The sequence below is a fragment of the Balaenoptera ricei genome, chromosome 5, assembly GCF_028023285.1.
Source record: "Balaenoptera ricei isolate mBalRic1 chromosome 5, mBalRic1.hap2, whole genome shotgun sequence".
NCBI classification, from domain to species: Eukaryota; Metazoa; Chordata; class Mammalia; order Artiodactyla; family Balaenopteridae; genus Balaenoptera; species Balaenoptera ricei.
The window spans coordinates 77,311,820-77,338,138 of NC_082643.1; the positions used below are offsets into that span (position 1 = coordinate 77,311,820).

Genomic DNA, 26,319 nt, shown 5'->3' on the forward strand with positions numbered 1-26,319 from the left:
ATTACTGCCTTGGGTGGGAAGAGGCGGGGGAGGAGCAATCTCATTAGTCTTTTCTTTCTCTATAACTGCAGCTGCAGCCTAGCTTTGACTAGTATCATGAATGGTGGATTCTGCCTGCTTTCCTCGTGTTGTTCTCTTTCTGGTTTCCTTAGACCAGGAGCAGTCAGTTTCTCCTCCAGCCTTACTCTGACACAAAAGCAGTTTTTAAGCTTTCTCCCCAAAGTTCAGATCTTTGCCACTGCCCTTGAGTTGTTATTTGCTTTGTGAAGCCTTTCAGGACAGAGGTGTCCTGAGGCCTTTCCCAAGAAGTTAGACACATAATGCTTTGTGAGGAGAACAGCCCTAAATCTGTATTTGTAAATTTCATCTGTAATTTTATAAGTTACCAGCGGTTTTGTTGTCCAAAGTGAGATGTGTATAACAAGCTTAGTAGGGGAAAGACTTTCTACAAGGCATCAGCCACTGTCGTTGTAGAAAGTGCTGTTGGACTTGGCTCAGAGTGAAGGCATGGGCTGTGTGTGCCGGTTTGGTCCAGGAACCCCACCTTTCTGACAGCTGCTGGTTCGTTTATGAGTTTTTCTGTCATTCTAACAAGTCCTGGCTTTTGAGCAATGGGGATAATTTATTTAACAAACATTTATTGAACACTTGCTATGTGCTTGGCAGTGGCACTGATGATCAAATGGTAAATGCAACAAGTACCTTCTTGCTTTCTTGGATTTCACACTGTTCTAGCACAGGACCCATTTTGGGTCCTCTGAACTTGGAGCATCCCCGGGGAGCAGTATGGATGACCCCGAGGGGAGCCAGGAGGATGCTGCTGCCCGGGAGGTCCGCTGAGCCCAGGCTGTAGGTACAAACAGGTGGGGCCGGAGTCACCTCCACTCCAAGGATGGAGGTATTAATCAGACCAGTGGGTCGTTGTGCGCTGGACTCTGTCTTCTTGAACCTGCTTGCCTTGATTGTGGATACCTCTCAGAGGAGCCTGGGACTGCAAGGAGGGCCAGGAGAAGCTGAGTTCTCAAAGAGTTTGAACAGTGGCATTGTTTTTTCAGAGGTGGTAATTCCAGTCTGTTTCACAAACTATCCTTCATGCAGTCTCCTAGTCTCACCTCAGTAGCTTTCATCTTGAACAGCCCCTCAGGGAAATGAATTTCATTCTGGACCACTGACTGAGCTAAGCTTTATATCTGTCCCCAGTTTCCCAGGTGTTGAGGTGACTCCTAGGTTTAGAGACCTGGAATGTGGTTGGAAAACCCCTATCAGGCACTCTCTACTTTTCATGGATTTGGGGGAGTGTACTGATGATACTTAATTTCTTACTTGTCTGGGCTTTCAGACTTTTCCACGGATCCCTAGGGTCACGTGAAAACGTACTAAATAGTAGTGTAACTTGTCCTTTTCAACTGCCTGTTTCAAATAAAGAATATGACATTTTTGAGAAAGTCCTAGCTCTTTGAATTCCTTTGTTCTTAACATAGTACCTGGTATAGGACGCTCTCCATAAATAATTGAATTGTTAAATGAATGTAGATGAAATATTTCATTTTCTGTTTTTAGGGCTTAACTCTGATTATCACACGTACTTGATATTTCTAATCTATAGATTAATTTGCCCTTCAGCAGATGTGGAACATCCGTGTGTCGGGCATCTCATGAGGTACATGAGGAAGTGAGAGAGATAGGGTTCAAAGAGGCAGGAGATGAGCTGGAAGAACAATTCAGGAAGCAAGATGATATGGATCATGATAAGTGCTGTGAGGTCAACAGCACAGTGCAACAGAGAGAGAGTACCTCGGTGGGGAAAGGGACCACCAAGGGGCAGCCCATCCTAGGAGGTGGCATTTGAGCTGACCTTGAAAGCTGGGAAGAAGCCAGGTGTGTGAGGGGAGCAGGAGGAAGGAGGAAGGACGAGGGGTGCTCAGCATGTCCAAGGATGTGAGAGAAGGCCAGGGTGGCTGGAGCCCGGAGCAGGAAGTCCAGTGATATGTGGCTGGGTTGGAAGAGGTGGTTGGGGCCTGGGGGACAGGATCATACAGGGCTTTTTGGTTATGGTTGAAGGTTTGAATTTTCTTTTTAATGCCATGAGAAACCTCTGAAAGGTGGTAACCAGGGGAGTGCCATGATCTAATTTGTTTCGTGAAGAAAGATCTCAGTGAATGCTGTTAAGGGGTATGGATGTCGGGAGCTGAGCTGGAAGCTGAGGGTTCAGTTATCGAGTCCTGGTCCAGGAAAGATCAAAGTGGTGGCAGAGGGGATGAAGAGAAGCAGGTTGTGGAGATTGAACTGGCAGGGTTGACTATGGAAGATGCAGGACACGAGTCACCTAGGACCGTAGCTGAATTTTTAGATTCATTGTTTATTTCTGTTGGATATATGTATTAATAGAAATAATGACTGTATAAGGACAATTAAGCAACGAGCAACTCACTTTCAATTTATATTATACCAAGACCTTGACTTAATTCTGTCTTATTCTCCAGTGCGGATGAGCGGCCCTACCCAGTGGAGTGCTGTGCATTTGGGCATTTTTTCCAGGACATTTTCACCCTTCAGTGCCCTGACTGTCCTTCTCAACTGGTTATCAGACCTTTGAGCATTTTCTCTGTTCTGTCATAAAAATGAAGGATCAAAGTAAGAAAGAAGACAGGTTTAAACTTTAATCCATACGGAATTACTCTACCTTTGCTTCCAGATTTATAAGATACCATTGATAATTGCATCTGAAGTTGTTTATTTCATATACAGTATCCTCCATTGTTCCAACAACAGATATTCTGTTGTAAATAAGACTTGTTCTATATCTATTTAAAATCAGAAAGAGTAATATTCCTTAGTAACTTTGCAGGAAATTCACTGTGCATTTTGGGAGCTAGAAAAGCCATTTCCTTGTATCTAAAAAGTAGAGAAATGAAATACTTGGTCTCTGTTGGGATTTTTTGGGGGGGGGCCCTCCTTCTAGCTTCCGATTTGTGAACATGAAAGCTTAACAATGTCTTTGTCAGTTAACTTTGGTTTTGAAACCATCTTTGGTTTGGGTTTGCAGAAAAATATTGATGCAGGAAATATTTCTTCTGCAGTCAGAATTTTAGGCAGATGAGAAGGGGCAGAAGTGACTTGGGCTGCCATCCTTTCTGATCTGGAAGCCTGGACTTGTTACCCTAGAACATGTAAGTGTGTCTGGGGATGAATAAATTATGACAGCTGAAATAATTATGATAGAGGAAAAGCAGCTGCGGAGAACACAGTTGACAGTCGGGGCTGATTTGACCTGATTCTGTCATGTCAAAGCATGCATCTGTTTGCCAGGTTACATGAAAATGCTGTTTTCAAGGAGTCCAGTGTATTTTGTTTTTTATCCACCCCCCGCAACCCCCCAAAAAAGAAAAAAGAATGTTTTTCAGGTTCAGTAGTGTGGCGCAGGGGCTTAGTTGCTCTGCGGCATGTGGATCTTCCCGGACCAGGGATCGAACCTGTGTCCCCTGCATTGGCAGGCTAAGAGGAGTCATAGCCTGCTAGTGACTCTTCCAAAATAAAGCGGCTGGAGCAGAGACCCGTATTGATTCTGGTTCTCATTTTGGGCACCCATGTAGCATTTTAGTTGAGCAAAAGATATTTTGATTCTAAAGCTGAAAATTGGAAGAGTTCTTACTCCTGTTTCTGGGTGGAATAGTTTCCAGCTGGCCCTGGAGTTTGTCTCCTGTAACAAGGATTATTCCACCATCTCAGCCAGTCGCAACGGGTTTAATACACGCTTGGTTCACTGCTCTGCTGTTACCATCTTGAAATTCGTAATGATTTTTTCACGCAGGGCCTTGCGTTTTCATTTTGCACTGGGCTCCGCAAGTTATTGAGCTGGTCCTAGTCTCCCTGTTTGCCCATGTTGTGTGTTGCACCTCTGAATCAGGCCGACATCCAGGGCAGGGTTCCACACTTGTTCTGTGGAAGTCCAGGTATGAAATATTTGGGGCTCTGTGGCCTCTGTTGCAACTCCTCAGCTCTGTCATGCTGGCACAGAAGCAGCCTTAGACAGTAGGAGATGAAGGAGTACGGCTGTGTCCAGTGACACTCTGTTTATAAAAGCAGACGGAGTGGATGGACTGTGGTCCTGGGGCCGTTGTTTGCGACCCCTGATGTAAAGGACCTGGGTGGAAACCACAGTGACAACTGAAATAGTGATCTTGTCCTTTGGAAGCAAGAAGGCTCGGTCACCTTTGGGCAGCTTTATGGTGCTCTGAAAACCAGTCTCCAGAGAGCACTCCTGAAGAAGGTCAGGCTGGTAGGGGTACTTCTGCGGCAGACCGTCATTTGAACATCCCTGAACCCACGCTTGAGCTTCTTCGAGATGGCATGTTAATTCTGTTTGTCAGGTGTGAAGACATATGGACAGTAAAAGGAAGGTGAACTCGGACAGTAAAAACAGGATGCTACCGTGATGGGATTGTGGTTTTATTTTTTTAAAGATTTATTATATTTGAGGGAAAAGAAAAAGGATGCTGGAGTAAGGAGGCTAGCTGTGTGTAAGAAGTAACCTCATCCAATAGGAACGGTGTGTCTTCTTTCAAACTGTATCCAGAAGTTAACCCCTGCTCAGACAGTGTAGCACCTGCTGGCTGGGGGGCAGGAGGCATTGGGGGGCGGTGCTGTGTGCTGCCTTATATATAGTCCAGCTCTCCATACTTCCTCTGCATCCGCGTGTATGGAAATGTGTTGTCTGGGGTCTTTTCTCTAAACGATAAACAAAAGTTTATTTCTCTTAGAGTACAAAGATAAAGAAGAGTATCTGGGGAGTCAGTAAATCTTGATAGAAATCAATATACAAGGGAAATTTATATATTGATTTCTTTAGGAGCAGAGGAGCCGTTTTTCATTTAGACAGATGTTCTAAAGAAGGAATCTAGTTAGGGGCTCTGGAAACGTTGTTTCTGCTGGAGATGATCAGAGTATAGATTTGCTTTGCTTTCAAATTGAGTCACAAGAGATTAATAATCTTCTAAGAACTCGCTTCCTGCCCATTCAGATAAAATATGTTTTATTAACATTATTTCTCATTGACATGAGAACGGAATGTGAACTAAAGCCATTATTAAAGTACCGGCTATAATAAACAATAGCAGGAGAAAAAGAAATTCAGCCAAGTCCCTATTATTCACAGCATTATTCTCTTACCAACATGATCAGGAATAAGGGAGGAAGACCTTTGTTTATGCTACTTAGTTATTTATTAAAAAATATTTATCGATTACCTGTTACGTGCCCGGCAGTGATGAGTGAACACTTACCCATGGTGGTGAGTGAACAAGGCAGAAACGTTGCTGTTCGCGTGGATTTTACTTTTTTGTGGGGCAGGAGGAAGGACAGACAGTAAACAAATAAGCAGGGTAGTTTTAGATGCCTTGAGAGTTGGTGGTGACTGGGTAGTCCGGAGGGGTCTTCTGGAGGTGATGACGATGAGAGGGAGTCCTTCATGGGAGATCTGGGGGACTAAGTGTCCAGGCAGCAGGAACAGTGAGCACATAGGCTCCAAGGCAGAAGCGGTGGGCGTGTTTGTGAACAGAGTATGGCTGGAGCCCAGCAAGTGTGGGTGAGGCGGGAAGTGAGGCCAGAATAACAGATGCGGAGTTTGGGGTTAGGTGGGGGAAGAGTCATAAGCAGGGGAGCAACAGGATAAATGTCTGCTGTGTAAAGAATGAAATCCTCAGCCTTTGCCCTGAAAAGTTATTTAGACCAAACACAGCACTTTTTTTTTTTTAAACAATTTCTTAATACCAGGAGATCTTCCTTCCTCCCTTCCTTCCTTCCTCCCTCCCTCCCTCCCTCCCTTCTTGCATTGGGTCTTCGTTGCTACACGCAGGCTTTCTCTAGTTGCAGCGAGCGGGGGCTCCTCTTCCTTGCGGTGCGCGGGCTTCTCACTGCGGTGGCTGCTCTTGTTGCGGATCACGGGCTGTAGGCACACGGGCTTCCGTAGTTGTGGCGCAGGAGCTTAGTTGCTCCGTGGCATGTGGGATCTTCCCAGACCAGGGATCGAACCCGTGTCCCCTGCATTGGCAGGCGGATTCTTAACCACTGCACCACCAGGGAAGTCCCACAACACAGTTTTTGTCACCAGGTCCAGCTGTGGTGGAACCAAAAATCCAATAGGGATGGAGACAGGAGCAGAAAGCTGAGGCCACCTTTCTTCATCAAGGGGTGAGGTCCTGAGGAGAGCCCATTCATTGGGAAGGAGGCAGGCTCAGGTGCCCCCAAAACACAGAGCAAAGGCGAGACCAGGCAGGCCAACCTGTCTCCCATTTGTGGATCCACCACTTTCTAGCTCCGGGGTTTTGAACCTTAGATTCTCTCATAAAATGAGAGTCGCGAGGCTCCCCTTCAAGGTTATTGTGTGGCTTGGCGTTAATGTGCACCAAGAACAGAGGCTGGCTGGGTGGCAGATTGAATAAAATGGGAACCGCTAGTGTTAATTTTGCTTTTAGCAATCAGTCATTCTAGTGTTGATGTCTATTTTTGTGTAGGTATTATTGAGTTTACAGAGTATTAGGGATTCTTGTATCTACATGTAAGTTTCCATAATTTAAGTGAAGGCCAAATGTCTTTTGGCTTTTTGTGTTATCTGTACTAGTATTTCTTCTGTCTGCACAAAGGAGTGGGGATTGGCTATATAGGTATAGCCCTAAAGCCTCTTGAAAGTTTAGAAACAGATTTAAGAATGTGTCTTCCCCACAAGAGGCCCTCCGTGAGACTGGGTGCATGGAGTTGAAGGGAATTCACCCACAGGCTTGCCGTGGTTTTAACTCAGAGCCTGGTCTGTACCCTGCCAGTGGTTGGTGCCCTCGTGGCACTTCTTGCGTGGAAACCACTTTCCCAGTACGGGGAACTGTCATCTTCCCCCCTCTGTACCAAAACCTTTAAATATTCCCTTGTTCTCAAACCTTGTCAGATAGTGGCCTTATGGGTATCAAGTATTTTTTTTTTTTTTTTTTTTAAGTATTTTGTTTTTTGTTTTACCATCTCTACTTTCAGGAAGGAAGCCAGCGCATGGTTTCAGGTATATTTTACATTAATTTTATCCTTTGATTGTGCCCTAAACTTTATACCGTGAAACCATAATGTGGCATGAATTATCTCTCACTTGAGAACTAAATATAAGTTGTGCGTGTGTATTCTCTTTTTGCTCAGATATTCAGAGAAGCAAGGTTTTTTGGTTTTTGTTTTTAACTGTAATACAGCACAGACGAAAGCAGACGCTCATTAATTCTTGCTGTCTTCAAAGATGCACTTAAAAAAAATTCTCATTTCCTGGTTGCTCTCAAATATCCTTTTTTGCCTCATTAGTAAGCTGACTGGTAACTATTGTGTCTTCTCTCTAGCGGCATGAGAAAGTCCTTTGTTTAGAAGAATGTGCCTTGAATTTCAATAACCTTAAACCACTTTAGATCCTCAACTTCACACTTATTCTAGTTGGAACGAGAAGGCCTGTGTCTGCCAGTCAGCAGTTAACAGGCTCCCTGGTGCTGGGGTGGGGGATAGGGGGAGACAGGAGCAGGGAGGCGGGAAGGATACTCGTTTTGCAAAGGAAGGTACACTTGTCAGAGAGAGGTGTTCCTGCTGCCGTTTCGTTCTGGGAAGGACAGAACCTTTCCCTGAGCTGCATTTTCTGAAACACACTAGGCACCAGAAGGTAAATTTGCATAAACTTAGAATTCAGTTCGGAGCTCTTTCACCTGCAGGGTGTGGATTCTAAAGGGGTCTGTGAATGAGTTTCAGGGATTATTGAACTTTCTCCCCCACCCCCTTGCGATGGTGTGTGAAAGTGTGGGTCTGTATGTATTTCTATCTGGAGTGTTTTCATCAGAGTCCAAAAGGTTCCATGATCCAAAACAGGTTAGAAACCTTCCTCTTGGCAGACCTCCTCCCCCTCCTCCCCCTCTCCTCTCCCTCCGCCCCCTCCTCCCCCTCCGCCCCCTCAGCTGGTAACGGCACTACTCAGCGTACCCATCAGGTCCACACTGCACGCCGTCCTGCTGTGAGAGTCTGACCCGGGTTCATGGGTGCGATCCTCACAGCGCTCTTAGGAAATGAGTAGTACCACTTATTGCTCCCGTTTCACAGACGAGGAGACTGAAGAACAAAGAGGCTAAGGGCCTTGACCAAATGCAGACAGTGAATAAATGTCAGGGACAAAAAACTTGAAGCTGGGGAAAAAGAGAAACTGTCAGGTTCATGAGTTGGTTTGAGAGCTTTCATGACATGAAGTTTTATGTCTTTACTTCATTGCCATGTGGATAATGCTGGTCTGTGCTGGCGCTCAGAAGGCTCAAAAGACTCTCAGTGATGACAGACGAGCATCAAAAAGTAGTATGAAGCAGAGAGTTCTGCAAACATGGAGCGAGAAGTACCCTGGCAAGTCTTTGCTTTACGTGCTTAGTTTGTGAAAAGTAGACGGTGTGCATTGCATACGAAGTAGGTGGCTGTGCTGGGGAGATGCGTCCTCTTCCAAAGAGCTGGAGTAGACATTGTTATTCTGGTATGCTATTTTTTTTTTTTTTTTGAGGAATTTCCTATTCATTTGGGTGCCCGGTTACACATGCCAAGTAGTTCTGTTATTTCAGGCTTATTTTAATGAAAACATTGCCAATTACTCCTCCGTTCATTTTCCCAAGAAACAGCCGCCGAGAGCGTGGAGATCAGGCAGCCTTCAGGTGTGAGGCTGGTGTGGAATTCATCATGGGGTTGAATTCTTCCCACTGGCATCTTGTATAGTGAGACGGGAGTAAGCTTGCACCTGACTCTAAATTGAGCCTTCCCTGCTCTCAGAATGGCGCTTCACGCAGAAGCCCAACTTTGGGCTGATGTTTCTTCCCCAGCACATTACAAGGTGTCGAATTGGTGAAGCAGCTGCCACTAGGACTCTGCTGCATTTTTCAAATGACATTTCAGAGATCTCTCTGAAGTCCCTATTTATGGCTGGTTTTCTCTTCAACACTTAAATCAAGCAGTGTCTATTAACCCCAAACAAATTAACATTGTTAAAAGTTCAGTGTCATTTTTCTGAGTACTGCCCTCAGGGAAAAGCATAGTGGCTACATATTGATGTCATTTCCTTAAGTGAATCACTGGTAATGGGTCTGATTTCAAATATCCAAGGCGCCAATAATAATTATACACAAAAGAAACAGACTGCGTCCTTGGGGGTCTAGACTTAAGGTTACTTAAGTATACTACCTATACTAGGCACAGGCTTTTTATTAAGAATAAAAAATTAAAAGCACCTGGCATAAATCAAAAGTTAGTCAGAGAAATGCTGCCCATTCATTTTTGTAGTAAGAGTCAAAGCACTTGAATTCTTTTCTGATAAAAATCTGAGCATTAGGAGATTGCAAGAGCATGTGATCTTAGATAAGAAACCCAAGATTGAGGTTAAGTGACTTACAGAGTGTTTACTCAAACTGAGACTGGTGTCCAGGTCTTTGGATCCTTTGCTGATGATCTAAATTGCCTCCAAAGACTGGTTTTGATAGTGGGGCAGTGCAGAGAGGCAGGCTCGAGGTGGAGGGAGGTGCCCTCAATGCTATGGTAAGTGGTGCCCAGTAAATCTGAGGAGAGGCCACAAATACTCCCCCAAGTGACCTCCCTTCTGTGGGAGACATTTCGTCTCAAACGCTGCCCAGCACGACCCAGCTGAGATGTGACACTGTCAGATGACCTGGGGCTGATAACTATAGTGACGCAGTCTGTCGCACTTGTAACAGAACACGCATTCTTTGCACACACCATCTCATCTAATTGAGTTCGCATGATTACCCTGAGCCAGGGGCCCTTGTCCCTTTTTCACTGACGAGGAAACAGGTTCCAAGGGGCACAGAGAGGGACCCCAGGAAAAAGAGAAGGTAAGTAACCAGCAGGATTTGAACACAGCTCTGACTGCTTACTGAGCTAAAGGGCCTCTCTTGGGAATTTTCAGCTACCTTCTTCCTGTGCAAAAGCTCACAGGCCTCGGGGGGGGGGTCCCCCATTTACCTAAAACCCCAGTTGCAAACCCTTTGCCCCATCTTGAACACCTGTGCATAGCAGCGTGCTGGCTCATTTGGGAGACAAACTGTGAGGTGATTCTTCAGGACTGTGAAGAAGCGTGGGGTTCCCGTCCTAGGCGCATTCCCAGAAGACCAGAATGAGAGTCCTGAAGGCCTACAGTCAGACGCTGACTTCCCGTGTACCTTGGTCAAGTCGCTCAACTCCTCTGAGCTTGTTTCCTTTTCTGTCAGTGAGAACAGTCGTATCTGCCTTGTCAGGTTGCTGTTAGGGCACCACAGAGCCGGAGCTCAGTGAATGGTAGTCTGGTAGTCGCTGGGAGTGTGATTGTGGTCGTCACATCTACTGCAGGGTGGTTACCTGCGCCTCGGGGCATGCGTGTCACAGGTGGTTTTCCTCAGGTGTTGAGGTAGATGTTTACATATTTGTACTACAAAAGTCACGTCTTCTTATTGTATAATATTTGAACGACTATATTAAATACAGTCCTCTGTAATCCCCCCACCAGGTAAGAGTTGACAGTTGGATGTTAAGTTGTTCCAGATTTGTTGCCACGCATATATTAAAATACACACTCAAACATTTGTTGCTTTTCCTGTAAGACCTTGTATCTGCCACCTGGGTTGTTTGCTGGCTTGCCTTCCCCCCATTTGATAAGATGTCATTGTCACTGTTGGGTTGTTTGCTGGCTTGCCTTCCCCCCATTTGATAAGATGTCATTGTCGCTGTTCGGTATCCGGGTGGACAGCTTCACCTCTCTGCCCAGTGGCGGGCCGTGCTTGCTCTTTCACACCGTGATTTCAGCCCTCATCTCCGCAGGGTCCTGTTGGCCGCTCCATGACCCTGGCCGCAGGGCCCCTGCAAGGGCAGCTTTCTGCCTTTCCTCCTCATTATCCGCCTCTTCAGTCTGTTCAAGTGGGATGCATGCCTGTGACTGACTTGGGGCTCTGTCCTCGGGCCCCTTCAAATTGGCTGTGCTGAGACCAGCAGGGGGTGGTGAGCACTCTGGGTCGGGAGGTTAAGTGGCGAAATTAGCGTTGCTCTGGCAGCTCAGAGCAGCTCTGGGGATGGAACTCAAAAGCGTTCAGCCCCAGACTCCAAATTGCTGTCGGCTCCTCTCCACCTTCCACCCCTCTCTTCCCCGGCACAAATCTGTTTTCTCACCTTTAAGCTCATTTACTGGCCCGGCCTCGTCCCACCTCCGCCGTTGGCCGGCTGCCCTGCTTCCGCCCCCTCCTGCTCTGTTGCCCTCTGTGGATGCAGTTCCGTGAAAGTACCTGGAGTGTAATGTTGTAGCTCTATTAATAGGATGTCAGAAGCGTTGGTAAAGCAGGTAAGGCTGTTGCCATGTCATTGTTTCCATACGTTTTTTTATTGGCAGCAGGTGGAGCTGGAGAATGAGGATAAGTGCTCTGCCTCTGTTCACTGCAAATGATTTCCTGTATTTCACTGTGATATTTTAGGCTTGATTACCTCCCCAGGTTGATATGTTGCCTCTGTAAACTCAGCTGCCATCTCTCGGCTTCATCGTAATGCGGCTCAAAATACACACTTCTGTGTGAGAGAGTTCAGCTAAAATAAGCACCGAAAGGCTATTAATTGCAGCCAAGTTGGGAACTAAGATGGGATGTCAGAGCTCAGAGTCGCTGTTAACGGGACTGTGTTATTCACCGGTTGCCATGTGAATGCTAACGTGTTGTTTTCTGCTCTGTCCCCTCATGCCTTCCCGGATTCAGAGAGAGGTAACCAACCAATTTTCACTTCTTCCCCCTTTGTGCTGTCTTAAGTGTCTGGCAAAGCTCACTTGCTTTCTTCATGCCCTGCCGCCACCATCATAGCCATCGCTGTCTTTGAAAGGCAGAACTTTGTTTTGTTTAACCTTTTCTCATCATCACTGTTATGTGTCCTGCATTTAAAATAGTGTGGAATTGCCTCTGGGTCCCTGATCCTCTCTTGCTTGACCCTGTTTGGGGAAGGTGTTGGGCAGAACAGTGACTTGGTCCCGGTCACTACTGGCCGAGCAGAGTCTAATCAGCATGCTGGGGAGAAGGCGTGGTAGAAATAGTCAGGTTACGTACCATGTTGCGTAGGAGGCTTTTTGTGCTTCTTGAAGAACTAATTCTAGGACCTGCTTGTTAGGACTTCTCTGTAGAGTTTCGTTGGTGAGATTTGGTTCTAGGCCAATAGCTGGAAGGACTGACTCAATTTCAGTCTGGATTATTAGCAAAAACCTATGGAATTCTTCTCCCTTCCCACCTGATGAAAAGGCTGTAACTCCAAAATGAAAGGCATTTATACCTCAGACGTGTGCGTTTCCCGCGCTCTGACCATCAGCCTGACCATTTGGCTGATTGGGGGCTTTTAAGCTCCATGATTCCTCAGCTCTGTCATTTAATAAAAGCTCCATTTTTGATGGAAGGAGAAAGTTTTGGAATTTTTCTCCCTGAAAAAATGACTGTGAGTACTGCTTGGCAAAGTGAAGCGACACCAGCGCTGGCCTCTTTGCTTTTGGTGCTGGAGTCCGTCCCAGGGGGCTCCCTCCTGGCTGGGGCTGAGCTCCAGCTAGCGGCCACTGTTCTCCCTTAGGATAAGCTGCTGTCATAGCTCAACGGCTGGCGGGAAGGGAGACGGCGTAGGCTGGGTGAGTAGTACTTCCACAGTCGGTCTTCCAGAGGGTCTGCTTAGGAGAATTTGGGAGCTTGATTGACTTTCTCACTACTTTTGAGGAGGCTCTGGGCCCCTGGAGGTGATGGAGGTTTCTGGAGGATGAGGGCTGTGGGTTTGGATACGAGCTCCCTTGTCTGAAGTCACCACACGTCTTGTCAGAGTGCATGGTAAGGATGTTTTCGGATCTTTGCTAGTTCCTACCCTCCGTGTCCTTGCTGGGAACCGGTTGCTCTGAATATTAACAGCAAGACTGTTCTAGAGAGGGCTACAAATTCTGGTTCGCCCAAGCCACCTGGATTATTTGCAGGTGGTAGAATTTCAGATCTGCTGTGTACACAGTCTGTGTGTCTCCTGAAAGCACCTGGTGAGGGTTTCCCTGCAGAGAATGTGTTTACCCAGGTGATGAGTTGCTAGAATGCCCCTTTCAGAGTTTACAAACTTAGCATCTTCTTAAGCTTGCAAAGAAGGAGAATTTGAGTTTGTCAAACCAGAGCCTGAGCTTTGTGAAATTAACAATGCCCACATGTGGTGCATGTGCCAGTGGGTACAGTTTGAAAAACAAAGTCGTGTATGTGTGTGTGTGTAACCTTCTGGATTAGCTGTTTAGGAAGATGACATTTCTCATCCCCTTTCCCACCTCTTTCCTCCTCCAACCCCCCCGAAACAAGATTTTCAAAATGCAATCAGAAAACAAGAGCAGTTAGGCAAAGGAGAGCAGGCAGTCCTGAAAACAGGATTCCTCCCTCCAGGCCCTATGCAGGTGAGATTAAGAAGAGAGAAAACCCTTCATCATAAAGGGCTGGGAATAGAGTGTTTAGATCCAATCTGGTCGCTGCTCTTTTGTCCTTATTTGCAGGTGGGACCAGTCCTCTGCAGTGGTAACAACGCTGTTCGCTTATTGCTTCCACAGAAAGATAAGCTGGGAGGATAAGGGTCTTTAGGTACATTTCAACAAGTGTTATTATATTCATATCAGTACAAAGATTTATTAAAACAACCCTCGTGGATAAGGAGACAGTATTTCAAAGTGGGCTTTTTCTTTGACTTCGTTTTCCTCACTTATAATAACAACTAACATTCATCAATTGCCTTCGTGTGCCAGCCTTCACAGATTTGACCTGAGCAAAATACGGGTTATATGAAAGACGTTACCAAATCGTGGAGACTTGGTCAGGAGCGCTAACAGAAAAGATTTAGCGAGAGAGTGAATGGCAGGGAATCTAACAGAAAAGAGAGGAGAGAGCTACTGCCAGACACATCTGGGCTGTCATGTGCCTGAGGAGGGCAGCTCCAGAAAGCAGAGCCCAATCCCACAGGCAAAAGTTGCAGGGAGGCAAGTTTCCATTCATCATTAAGAAAAAATATATTTTGGTTTGCAGCGAGCATTCAGCAGTGGAGCTTCTGACCCATTAAGTAAATGAGGTTTTATACCACTGATATATTCTAGGCACCACCTGTCTGGGTTGCTGTAGAAGGAGGGACTTTGAAATGCTAGCCTGGGTAACTGCTACGAGGTCTGTAGGTGCCTATAAATACCTTTTGAGGAGGGATAAACACATAAGCAGATTTCATTTATGTAAGGGTTGCGGTGGGAGAGACTTAGGGAAAGGGTGCGCAGTTCTGTCTTGGCTACTTTTTAATAGAACCCATTGGAATAAAGAATCGTTTATTCATTCATTCCGTAAAGATGGATTAAGCCCCTACAGGGCGATTAAAATGCTGTTCAGCTGAGAACAATAAAAGCAATCTTTTGCCCTTTTTCTTTGCCATTAAGAAATTTGAGGCTGTCATGTAAGATGTCTTAGCACTGACATTTTTCCCTGTCAGAACTCACTGCTGGTCCTCTGGGGGAATAATTACTGGGGAGAGGAGCAAAAGGAGAAGAACAAAAAGCTGGAGACACAAGGGCTTAGCCAACAAATGGTGAAAGGTAGTTGATTCACTTCTGTTACAGTTTAAGGAAGAGACTTAGCTATAAACCTTCCACTTCCTGGTTTATAAAGGAAATGCAGTGATCCCCTGACTGCAGGAAATAAATGGGGCAAAACTCCAGAGGGGACCGGCACCTCTCTTAGCAAACGGCTCCTGCAGGAGTGAGCTGGAGCAAAGGACAAAAGTGGTCCTTGCTGCTCAGCGTCAGACACAGTGACTCAGACGGACGGGCATCTAGCAGAATTTGTTAGAAAAGACGGGCGCCTGTTCTGACTGGACCTCGGGGGTCATTTGGGCCAGCTCTGTGGTTTTATAGACCACACCGAGGCCCTGGAGGAGGCGTGACCACGGGGGGCGGCGCGGAAGCCCATTTGAGCGCATCTTGGCTCTGAGCTGTGACGCTCTCGGCGCTGTGGGCACCGGGTAGCTGCAGCCCGAGTGCCACCGGCGGCTCTGAGGAGCGAGGTGGGGCAGGAGAGCCACCGAGGGGAAGGCTCCTGAAATGCCCCGCGGCTGGCTGGGTGACACCCGCCGACGCCCGCTGCTCTGTCCTCCCAAATTCCCACGCGTGGCGCTGGGCTGATCTGTCAGGGATACTCAAGCCGTGGAGGCTGGTAATTAAAGCAATTTCTTGTCCCCCTCAGAATATAGGAAAAGCTCTAGAAAATGTTAAATTGCTCTTACATATGGGCATGAGGGCTTTTAGGATTATAATACCGATTGGAAAAAAGTCTGAAAGGCTGAGTTAGGCCACACCTTGGTCATTGTGAAAGTGAATGATGGGACATGGGTTCACTGACCGTCCTCTCTACTGTGTGTTTGAGAAGTTCCAGAATGAGAAGTTTAAGAGAGGAGGGGAAAAAGAAGAGGTACTGTGTCCTTTTGACTCCTGCACCCTGAAGCTGGGACCCAAACTCCATTCTCCAGGGGAAGGGCCCGGCAGGCCGAGGTCACCGCAGACCTCCATGTCGCTGAGACCGAGTGGCTTGTCTCCTGCTGCCCAGCCTCTGCAGCCCTGGGGACTTCTCCCGAAACTTCTCCTGGCTCTTTGGAGCCAGTCGGTCCTGGGCTTTCCTACTCCCAGCACTCTTTTTTCACCCTTTCGTTGGGCCTTTGGCCTCAATTAGGCCTTCAAATGCCTTTCCTCCTTGGGGTCCAGACCTTGTTTTGTCTCTCTCATTCTCCACTCTCCCATCTGCTCCCCTGACTTCAGCTGCCCCCTAGGCCCAGACCACAGGCCTGAGCTCAGGGACCGAGTGTCCACCTGCTTGATGGGCCCCACCTCCCCCAAGCACCTCACACTATTGTCCAACCTGGAGCTCATCAGCTTCCTTCACCAGATCCTTCCCCCTGCCGTCCCCAGTGCGAGGGCACTTAGCTGTCCCAGGAGGGACCTCGGAGTTATTCTGCATTCTCCTTCTCATCTCCCACATCCCTCAGTCCCGCAGCCACCCTTCCAGTACCTCTTACCCATCTGTCTTCTCCACCCTGCTCTCGTGGAGACTAACTCAGCCTTGCCTTTTCCAGCTGTTCGAGGCTGCTGCCTTCTTTGGCTCGTGGCCCTTGCGCCGGTTCTTTTACTTATAAGGAAAGTGCCTCCTCCTCTCCCTTGTAATTGTGTTGGGCCCACCCCAGATAATCCAGGATAACAGCCCCTTCTCAGGATCCTTCACTTAATCCCATCTGAAGAGTCCCTTTTGCTATGTAAGGTAACCTATTCACAGATTCTGGGAGTTAGGACAGGAATATCTTGGGAGGGTCATTATTCTGTCTACCGCTGCAGCCTTTTTCAGAAATCAGGTGCTGAAAAGCCAAGGTTTTAAAACAACCAGTTAAGAGGTGTTTGGATTTCGTTCTGAACAATAATGAGATTAACTCAGCCATATATTTCATTGCACACAAAGGAAGTTGTCCGAACTGTCTGTGCTCCAGGTCAGAGAGAGGTCTTGCAAGTCCCCGTGTTCGAGGCTTTCTGCTCTTTTAGGGTGACTTGGGATATGTTTCATGGGAGTAAAACAGGAGAGACATGCAAATCTCCTGACCCCCGCAGTGAGGAGAAGAAGGCACTTGTTTTCTCCCGGGAGGTTAGTTACCGGCAGATTTCCGCTTCTCTGATCTGTTAGCCTGGTACCTGGGAGGGAACAGGAAAAGACAAAGCTGTTTAAAAAAAAAAAGGGTCAGAATCCCCCAAACAGAGCCTGCGGCTGCTGAGCTGCCCTCTTGAGGAGATGTGGATTCCAGATTGTTGCCTTAGGCGTTAATCACTTTCTCCTGAGCCAGAAGAAAATGAAGATTAATAATAATAATTTTTAAAAATTACTCCTAAGGGGTTGCTTCTGAAAGAGCAGAGAGCACAGAGCTGAAGTTTGATGGGAGCTGATTATTGATCAGGGCCTGTTTGGTCCTCCGTGATGGTGACCTTGCACTTGTTACACTTGTAAGGCCAACCAGCTGTCATGGAGAGCAGGATGGATCTTGGAAGCTTACATCGTAGGATATCAGAGCCAGAAAGGGACCTTGGAAATCATGTTCCATCACTTAGAGATGAGGTTTGACTCCATGCCCAATGTTGTACAGCTCAGTGGAATCAGGAATGGGACTAGCAATTGGGTTGCCTGGATCCTGACCCGTTGCCCTCTAACTGTCCCTTACTCTCTCTCTCAGAGAGGACAGATGGAGGTAAGATCTCTACAGTAACTACTAAGGGTAGGGCGTAATGAGCTGTAATCCTTTGTGGTGCAGAATACACATCCTGTCGGCATTCAGACACAAGCAACGTGCTGGGGGCCGGAGGGCCAGGCAGGCTTTTGAGCTGGGCCGTACAGAGTAGGTAGAGTAGTGAGCTCCAGACGATGCAGGGAGGCCAGTGGTCACCGCGCCAGGCAAGGGGAGGTACCGTGAGCGGGCGTGGAGCCCCAGCTTTCTGGAGCAGAGGGGAGAGCTCCTTAATTGGAGTAAGGTTGCTGGAAGAGTTGGTGGGACAAATTTTGGGACTCCAGAATCCAGACAAAGGTCTTTGGACTTTCTGTGGGTGACCACAGAACTTCAAAGAGATTTGGCCTCAGGAAATGGCGACTGAGAATGGAATTCTGAAGAGGAAGAGTCGTGCGTGGCGAGACACTGCATATGTTACTTTAGGAACCATCCAGGAAAGAGAAATAGCCAGAAGGAGGGGGGCCAAAAACAAGACTCCCCTTGAGCATGTCTCCAAAAGTGATGCCTTCTCGTCGTTTCCTTTTGAAGCAATATGCTGTCTCGGTGGGGGTTGAGACTAGGATGGAAAGGCCTCAGGAGCACAGTGTGGAATGGGGCTCTGCTCGCCCCCAAAGTCTGGGCCCAGCTCCTCACCCAGCCCCCCAGCCCCTCAGCCCACTGTCACGGCACCCGTTCACACCTCTGACCACTAGCCAGCTTTCCCGCCGGGAGACGGGGGGGACGCGCTGCAGATCCCTATGCTTGAGAGAGGGGGGCGCTCCGTACCAATTATGGCCGGGCCCAGACTGGGTGCTGGGAATGGATAAGGCTCAGATCGTCTTCACGGAGCTTCGAGGGGTTGTGGGGAAGACACAACTCACGAGCAGACGCCCATGGTACCCAGTGGCGAGTGCTGTGCGTCCGGGGGACACGGCAGCACCCGGCAGGTACTCACCCAGCTTCAGCTGTGTCTTCACCCGAGGCCGGGGCATGGAGACGGTGTGAGCAAAGGCAGGGAGGCGAGACCCGCCTAGGGTGCCTGAGTGGTGGCAGGGCTGGCGAGGAAGGGGTTGGATTCAAGACACTGCCAGGAGGTAAAATCGGCTGAACATGGGGGTTGGGCGTGGAGTGCGGGGGCCGGGGGTGGGAGCATCAGGAAGTACCCCCCGGTGCTAGCGTGGAGGACACCAAATGACGTGGGACGTGAGGGCGCAGGGGAAGGTGGAGCAGAGCAGGCCCGAGGGCAGGTGTGCACAGGCGGAGGTTCGGGTGCCTGTGGGTCAAGCTGCCCCTGGCGTGGAGCCGCTGCGGGACGGCCTGGGGCACAGCAAGGCCACTGGGTAGGCTTTCTGGCCGGGCCCTCACAGTGACCAGTTGCCTCCATCGGATAGACTTCTGTTCCTTCCCAAAGAAGCCAAGTCTGTGTTGGGGAAAAATCTATCCCAGTCTGTGAGAACACCAGCAGCTCTTACCTTAAGAGAAGTAATTAATGAATTCATCCGTGGTTATATCTACAGACAGGGATCCTGGCAGAGCAACACATGCAAAGAAGTCACTGTGATCCCTTACCAGATGGGTAAATCGGAGCATTTATTTTCCATAAACACTTTGATCTTTTAAACCACTGTCCTCAATAATAACAGTGAGAAATTTAGTTGTGTGGTGTCATTCTTCTGAAGCCAGGTCGTGTCGCGGGCACAGTATCCTTCTCATCAGTAAAGCAGGCGCTGAAATCCAGCGCTAGCGGCACGCTCACCTCGGTGTCTGAGCTGGTGGTATACAGGGTGATGCCACCGCCGTCGCCCCAAGCCCTGGAGTAAGAGGCGTGTTTAGCGGAATCAAGTGCCTGTGACAGGACTTCAGTCTGTGGCGTCTCTTTGTGTCCCCGTGACTGTCCGTCAACTTACTCCGCAGCTGTGGGTCGGATCTGGTCTCTGGGCACACATTTACACATCAGAACCTGTTGTTTGTTTTGCTTCTGCTACACATGACTGTAGCATCGCTCATGCAAATTCATGCTCCTCTCAAGCCTGTCTTCTGTTTGTGATCATCATGTTTATAACCATGATATCTGCTGTTACTCTAGGTAGAAGGTTCCTGTAAAGTTCGGTTTTCATTAAGCGTTGTTCATTAAGGTTCCAGGAGCTCAATAGGCAGAGCCTGGGACACACTGTAGTTATTTTACTCAGAAATGAATTCCTAGGATCCATACGGCTGTTCCTGTGTTTGAGGTGGCTGTTGACATTTGTTTATTTTTTTAACCACTGCATACTGTGCTTACCTCTGACATGCTGGCTCCTCACTCAGTTAACTAAGTTCATCGCTAGAATGTGTGTTGTGAAGCTTCCTCATTCTAATGTACCGATCAACTTTGTTTGCACAGAGATTTTGCTTATGTAGCAAGAGACAAAGACACAAGAATTTTGAAATGTCATGTATTTCGATGTGACACACCAGCAAAAGCCATTGCCACAAGTCTCCACGAAATCTGTTCCAAGGTAAGGTGGGTCAGGGCACAGGGGTCCGCCCCGCTCCTTTTCCCCTCCCGCCGCTGAGCAGGGAAGGGCGCGTGGAAGGACGGGGGAGTCGGCACGCTGACCTGCAGGTCGAGCTGCGGGAGCAGCAGGGCGGCCGCCAGCCCAGCCAGCGTGATTAACGCTCATTCTGCGTGTCAGGCGTCGTGCTAAATGGCGCTCCGCCTGCAGAAGGAGTACGGCCTTGGTGCCTCCCACAGTCCGGGGGGTCTGATAGGTGGACAGCGGCGTGGCGGAGGAGCTGTGTATCCCGAGCCCTGCGGGAAAGCGGGGGCAGGGAGTCAGGGCAGGTTTCCCAGGGCTGGGCCACCTGATCTGAGCATGGACCCCGGAAGAAGGGAGTGGGGTACGAAACCAGCTGGGGTGTCTGTGGAAGTGCAGGCGGCCGGGGGTTGCTGTGAACACATGCTGACGTCGCAAGACACACAGCGGCGAGGCAGGGCCACGGTCACAGTCTCACACTGGTGCGTGTCCCGCTTACTCCTCCAGAGTCACAGCCTCACTGCCTCTCTCCCCCGCCCCTGCCCCCCCGCAGAGCCATAGGCCCACACACTCGTGCCCCCCTCTGCCCGGCTCTCGTACTTGTCAGGACGCGGCTGTGTGATGCCGCGGCTCCGGCCGCTGCAGAGCCCTTCCTTGTGTGGACCTCCGTGTGTTTACTTCAGATGTGTGGCCTGTAGCAGAGGAGAGAGGTTCCTCGTTTGTCTCTTTGCTGGGCAGCTTTTGCGATTTGGAGTCGGCTGGAGCTGCGCGCTGTGCCTGGCACGTGTAGAGGGCTGGACACCAGTGTCTGTCGTCCAGCCTTCCTGCTCCTGGCTTCCTCCTTTGTCCAGAATGTATCCCCCACCCCCCCCACCCCACCCCCCCGTCGCTTCAGCCACCTTCGGGTCTCGCGGTGACCAGGCTCCTAACCATTCTCTTCTGGGCACGCTCTGCTTGGTTCCCTCGAATGGACCAGTGTTCCACAAGGGAGTCAACAGAGAACGGGCCGTGGCCATGGTGCCCTTTGACCTCCAAGGATGCATAGTTAACGTTCTCAGCAGTCCCGTTACCCGCTGACCTGTGTTCCACTAGTGGGAGCCAGGTCTCCAGGACGCTGTCCCCAACTTCCTTCAGCCAGGCCTTTCCACTCCCCAGACTTACTGCTTGAATCTAAACACAGGACTTTGCCGCCCCCTGTGTTAATGTCACCTTTCTGGTTCCAGGCTGGCATCATTACCCAGCCTCACTCCCACAGGTCCTCCCGAGCTAGCCAGGCCCAGGTCACGGCCACCTCCACAGCCCAGCCTGGTCTCTGCAGCAGGAGCGAAGCCTGCTGTGTCAGCCACAGTTCCCAAGGGAAGGGTAGGGGCCGGGAGCTGTCCCCAGCCCCAGAATAGCCCGGCAGTCTGCTGCTCTGACCGAATGACCGGGACCTGCAGGGTGGGTGCTGGTCCGGAGACCCCGCCTTCACCCCAGCCCGTGTGCACGTTCCTGCACGCGTGGCACTGGGGCAGCTGCTCCTCGTGCAGCCCTGAAGCATGCTGCGCTGCCCGGTTTCGTTTTCTCATTCATTCACGCAGCACGTGTAGCCGAATGCTGCTGATGTGCCAGGCGCTGTTCTGAGGAGACAGCAGAGACCAAAACAGAAAAAAAAAATCCTTGCCCTTGTGGAGCTTATATTCTAGCGTAAAGCCCTCAGAACACAGCCTGGCACAGAGTCAGTGCTCAGTGAATCTTGGATTTTACTGTCAGCAGCCCTCCTGCCCACTGACCCAGGCGCGGATCTGGAGACGGGCAGAGTGGAGCTCCGGGGGAAATGACTTGTTCCACTTGGGATGGAAAGCTCGGGCAGGGGATGAAGGTGTGAGTTGCTCTTGCGGTCATTGAAGGTGGCTTCTTTGAGTCCCTAAACCCACAGCACTGTGAACAGGGGTGAGAAGTGATGACTGTCAAGTGAAGGAGATGTTAGTGCCCCCAACAGAGGAGAGGCACTTAGAAAGACGGCTGACAGATTTAAACAGTGTGACCATAACACCAACAGCAGTAGCAGCAGAAATATTTCTGAGTGCTTGTATTTACTGTCAGGACTGAAATTATTTTGTTATTAGGGACATAAATATTATCATCCACATGTGCAGTGGAGGAAACGAGACAAGAGGGCAGGTGACTGGCTCAAGGCCGCTTACCGCTAGTAAGTGGCAGGCGTGGGATTTGAACCCAGGTACTCTGTCCCCAGAGCCCTGAAAAGAGTCCCTGAAAGTGGCCATGTGGAAGCAGCGGGGGAAATCCGTTGCCCTGTGTTCCACCGACCGCTGTGGGCCGGGAGGTGTACACATGACCCGGGGGATCGTGCGGTTTGTTGCGGCAGAGATGGGAGCCTGGTAAATGGAAGGATGAATTCCGAACAATCAGGGGACTGTTAGTTACTCTGAGGAACAGTCATTCACTATTCTCCCCAGAGAAAATGGGCACAGTTCTCAAAATGTGCGGCTCCGAGATGGGGGTGAGGAGTCAGGCAGCAGACTGAAGCCAGTTTAACTTGGAAGTGAAGTCAGCGCAGACACTCCACTGGCTGGAACAGCTGAGGACACGGGGTCTGTAACCGTGAGCCAAAGCTGTGTTTTCCCTCCTTCAGATCATGGCCGAACGGAAGAACGCCAAAGCCCTGGCCTGCAGCTCCCTGCAGGAAAGGGCCCACGTGAACCTCGACGTGCCCCTGCAAGGTAGGTCGGCGCCCCTGCTGCTTTCCCTGGCGCTCTCTGCCCAGGTCACCAAGCGCAGGGTCTCGGACGGCTCCCTGGTGTATCTAGTCTCCCTCAGAACCGAGCTCGACTCAGCAGACCCGGGCCGAGCCTGCACTCGGGACCTCGGGCGCGGCTTAGAGCTGATTTTGTGTCAACGGGGGTTAGGCATCAAGGGCCAGGATGAGTTTTATTGTTGTTGGACAAGATTAAAGAAAAGTATCTTTAGTGCTTTTGTAATTCATGTACAGCCTGGGGTAAGGGTCAGCTAGTTTAAAAATACGTGGGTTGCTATTTTGGGGAGCTCAGTTTAGTCATTTTTTCCTGTCTCTGATTTCGCCCTCTGTGATTAAATTTCCTCAGGGCATCAACCTCCCCTAATAAATAGAGCACCCAAAGCTTCTACTTAGCACACATCCAAGAGAGAGTCACAGCTTAACACATAGATTCCAGTTCCTGCTTTCAAATGCTTTCCTACCTAGAAATGAAAGGTGAATGGGATTTTGATTGACAGCCCCAGTGTCTGGTGGAAGAAATGGCTGTTCTTATAGCATGATTGGCACATTGACCTCTAGAAACACAGGACGTTATGTGCCTGTTAGAACCATTGAGAAAAATGTGTTGCTTTATTCCCTGTAGTAGATTTTCCAACACCAAAGACTGAGCTGGTCCAGAAGTTCCACGTGCAGTACTTGGGCATGCTACCTGTGGACAAACCAGTCGGTATGTGAAACATGTATTGTCTTTCCACTTTGCAAGCGTTTGGGAGCTCATGAGAGACGTTCACCCTCCCATGGGGGTGGGGTCTGCTGTTTCACTCCTCGCCTTGTCTTGAATCGGACCCTCACATTGTCACTCCAGCCAGAGCGCACGGACAGTCCTGATCAAAAGGTCAGTACAGGACAGGCTGAGCTCCTCGGATGCATGGTCCCAGAATACAGGGACTTGAACAAAGCGGACCCGATTTCTCATTCACTCACAGTCCAGAGCTGCGTGAGCCAGGGCTGTGGAAGGGCCCCGCCCCCAGAGCACCTGCTTCAGTCCTTGTCATGTGCTGGGCGGGGATAGGGGGCTGAAGGAACCCTCCTGCTTTCCTGTTAAGGTGTGACCCCAAAGTGCACACAGCAGTCAGCAGTCAGCTCACATCTCAGGGGCAGAATTTAGTTGCTTAGCCATACCAGGCTGGGAGGAGGCTGAGAGAGGTAGCCTTTTCCTGGGTTAAAAAACGGCTGTGGAGGAATCAGAACCCTCACGTACTGCTGGGGCGAACGTAAAATGGTGCAGCTGCCCTGGAAAACAGTCTGGCAGTTCCTCAAAAGTTAAATAGAGAGTTACCATTTGATGCAGCAGTTCTGCTCCTGGGCTTTGTATCCAAGTGAAACGAACACATGTGTCCACACAAAACCTCGTACACGAGTGTTCACAGCAGCATCATTCATAATAGTCAAAAAGCAGAGACAACCCAAATGTCCATCAGCTGACGAATGGATAAATAAAATACACTTCCATACAGTGGTACTTCATTTGGCAATAAAAAGGAATGAAGTATTAGACATGCTGCAACATGGCTGAACCTTGAAAACACGATGCTGAATGAAAGAAGCCAGTCACAAAGGACCGTATCCTGTACGATTCCATTTGTATGAGTGGAGTAGGCAGATCTCTAGCGATAGGGCTGGGAGGAAATGGAGGGTGACTTCTGAAAGGTACGGGGTTTCTTTTGGGGGTGATGAAAATGTTCTAAACCTGATAGTGGTGATGGTCACACACCTCTGAATATACTAAAAACCGTTGAGTTTTGCACTGTGAGTAAATTGTATGGTATGTGAATTATATCTCAGTAACGTTGTTCTCCCACCCACCCCCACCAAAAGCAGCTGTGGGAACACCCAGCCAAAGAGCCCCATCGAATAGGCACGTGTTATTCGTGTCCAGGGGCCGCCCAAACTTGGCCTTGTTTAAGTGACGAAGTACAATGAAAGGTGATCGGGGTAATCTGGCAGATGCTGGCTTCTGTTGGGTCCCCTTTTTCAAGGTTCCTTGCTTAGGAAAAGGTAGCATTTGAATACTGTTTATACACTCGGAGCTGGGGAATCTTTGTAGAGAGGTGGGGGAGGGAGAGAGATGTCCTGGTTAGACAGGACATCACACACTGCTTCTCTGGAGGTTCTCATGACCCTTCTTTCTGTTGAAAAAGCTGGCATCTCTTTTCTTTTGAGCAATGAAATGCTCAAATGAAATGTCTTGTCTGGGGCTACAAAAAAAAAAAAAAAGACCAGTCTGGGCATAGGTGTTACTGGGTGATTTGGGCCCACGTTTGAGATTCAGAAATAGCTTTAGGACCTTTTTCAGTTATCCCTTCCATCCACAGGAATGGATACCCTGAACAATGCCATAGAAAGTCTTACGACCTCGTCCAGCAAGGAGGACTGGCCTTCGGTGAACATGAACGTGGCCGATGCTACTGTGACTGTCATCAGTGACAAGGTGAGAAGGGTGGCAGATGGAGTGGGCCTGTCGAATCCAGTGAGGTTTCGGATACAGTAAGCTCCCATGAAACTCAGGCACGTGCCAAGGCTTGGCCTCTGGGGAGTTGTGCTTGCTTGTGATTAAAATAGCCTACATTAAAAAAAGAGAGAGAGACATTTTGCCCTTTGTGCCTGGACCTCTGCACACCTCAGAGGCTTCTATTCTGGCGCTCCTCATTCTTCCTTCCTACGAAGGCTGGGAGATTGGAATCATTTGCTAGAGGTGACTGTGTGATACTAGCAGTAACTCACTAATGAGGCTTGGTTTTCTGGCCACTCTCCAGGCTCCGGTATTGACTGGGCTGTTATCTGAGCTTGGGGCGCAGGAGATGCTTCTGTAGTGGAACGTCCTGTGGTAGCAGGGACCACTGGTCATCTGGAGAGAGGCCAGCATTAGCCTCAACACAAATTATCTCAACTTTGTGGTTGAGGAAACTGAGGCACAGAGAGGTTAAGTAACTGCCCCCAGGCACACAGCGAGAAGTATAGCAGGATCAGTTTTCCATTCTGCCTCTGTGAGGCATCTGTCACGGAAAGACCATGAGTCCTTAGTCTGCTCTTGCTTCTGTCCACTAGCAGCTCACCTTCAAGCCCAATTCAATTTCTAAAGAGGAGTAAGATGCTCACTGACCCTGCCTGCCGCTCTAGCCTGCGCCGCTGGATTTTCTTCAGGTCTGCAAACATGTGGTGCCTTTCCCTACCTCAGCACCTTCGCAAGTGCTGCTCCTTCTGTGCTCTACCCCTTTGCCTTCCCAGCCCCTACACAGATCTCAATGTAAATGTCATTTCTCCCAACAAAACTTCCCAGCCTCTAAGACCAGCTTAGTTTGCCTGTTAATCAATCCCACAGCACCTGAGTGAATATTTAATAAGTCAAGATGTTAGCCAAAAGTCAGCGTTATTCTGGATGTATTTACTAATTTTCAAAAATTGCATATGGCTGCTGCAAAGGATGTGGTGTTCATAAGAATGAATTCCAAACACTTCTTAACTCGGTACCATATGGATACCAGTTTGTGAAAAAGGAAAAAAAAAAAGTATTTGGCAACTTTTTGTTTTACACAGTTTTAGATAGAAATATGATTCAATGTGCTGTTTAGTTGGGGAAGAAGACCTGGATGGAAAGAGAGCCCACGGCTCCTTTCCTCTTGGTGCTCTGGGGTTTCCGGTGGGTTTGCCTGGGCAAGTGGGTTCTGAGCCACTGTATGGGCA

At 49.0% G+C, this 26,319-nt stretch overlaps 1 protein-coding gene across 19 annotated transcripts in view; it reads left to right on the top strand.

Annotated features, from left to right (window-relative positions):
• Nucleotides 1–26,319, top strand: part of APBB2 (amyloid beta precursor protein binding family B member 2) — a 364,010-nt gene that overhangs the window by 328,828 nt on the left and 8,863 nt on the right. For 14 of the 19 annotated variants that reach the window (XM_059923126.1, XM_059923129.1, XM_059923120.1 and 11 more), the window contains 4 exons: nucleotides 19,706–19,820; nucleotides 22,474–22,561; nucleotides 23,219–23,302; nucleotides 24,951–25,066. In XM_059923126.1, coding sequence (XP_059779109.1) covers nucleotides 19,706–19,820; nucleotides 22,474–22,561; nucleotides 23,219–23,302; nucleotides 24,951–25,066 — 403 coding nt within the window. Of the gene's footprint in view, nucleotides 1–9,863; nucleotides 9,888–11,635; nucleotides 11,772–12,580; nucleotides 12,671–19,705; nucleotides 19,821–22,473; nucleotides 22,562–23,218; nucleotides 23,303–24,950; nucleotides 25,067–26,319 lie in introns of those variants that run through there. The other 5 variants (XM_059923127.1, XM_059923130.1, XM_059923136.1 and 2 more) reach the window with 4 other exon arrangements.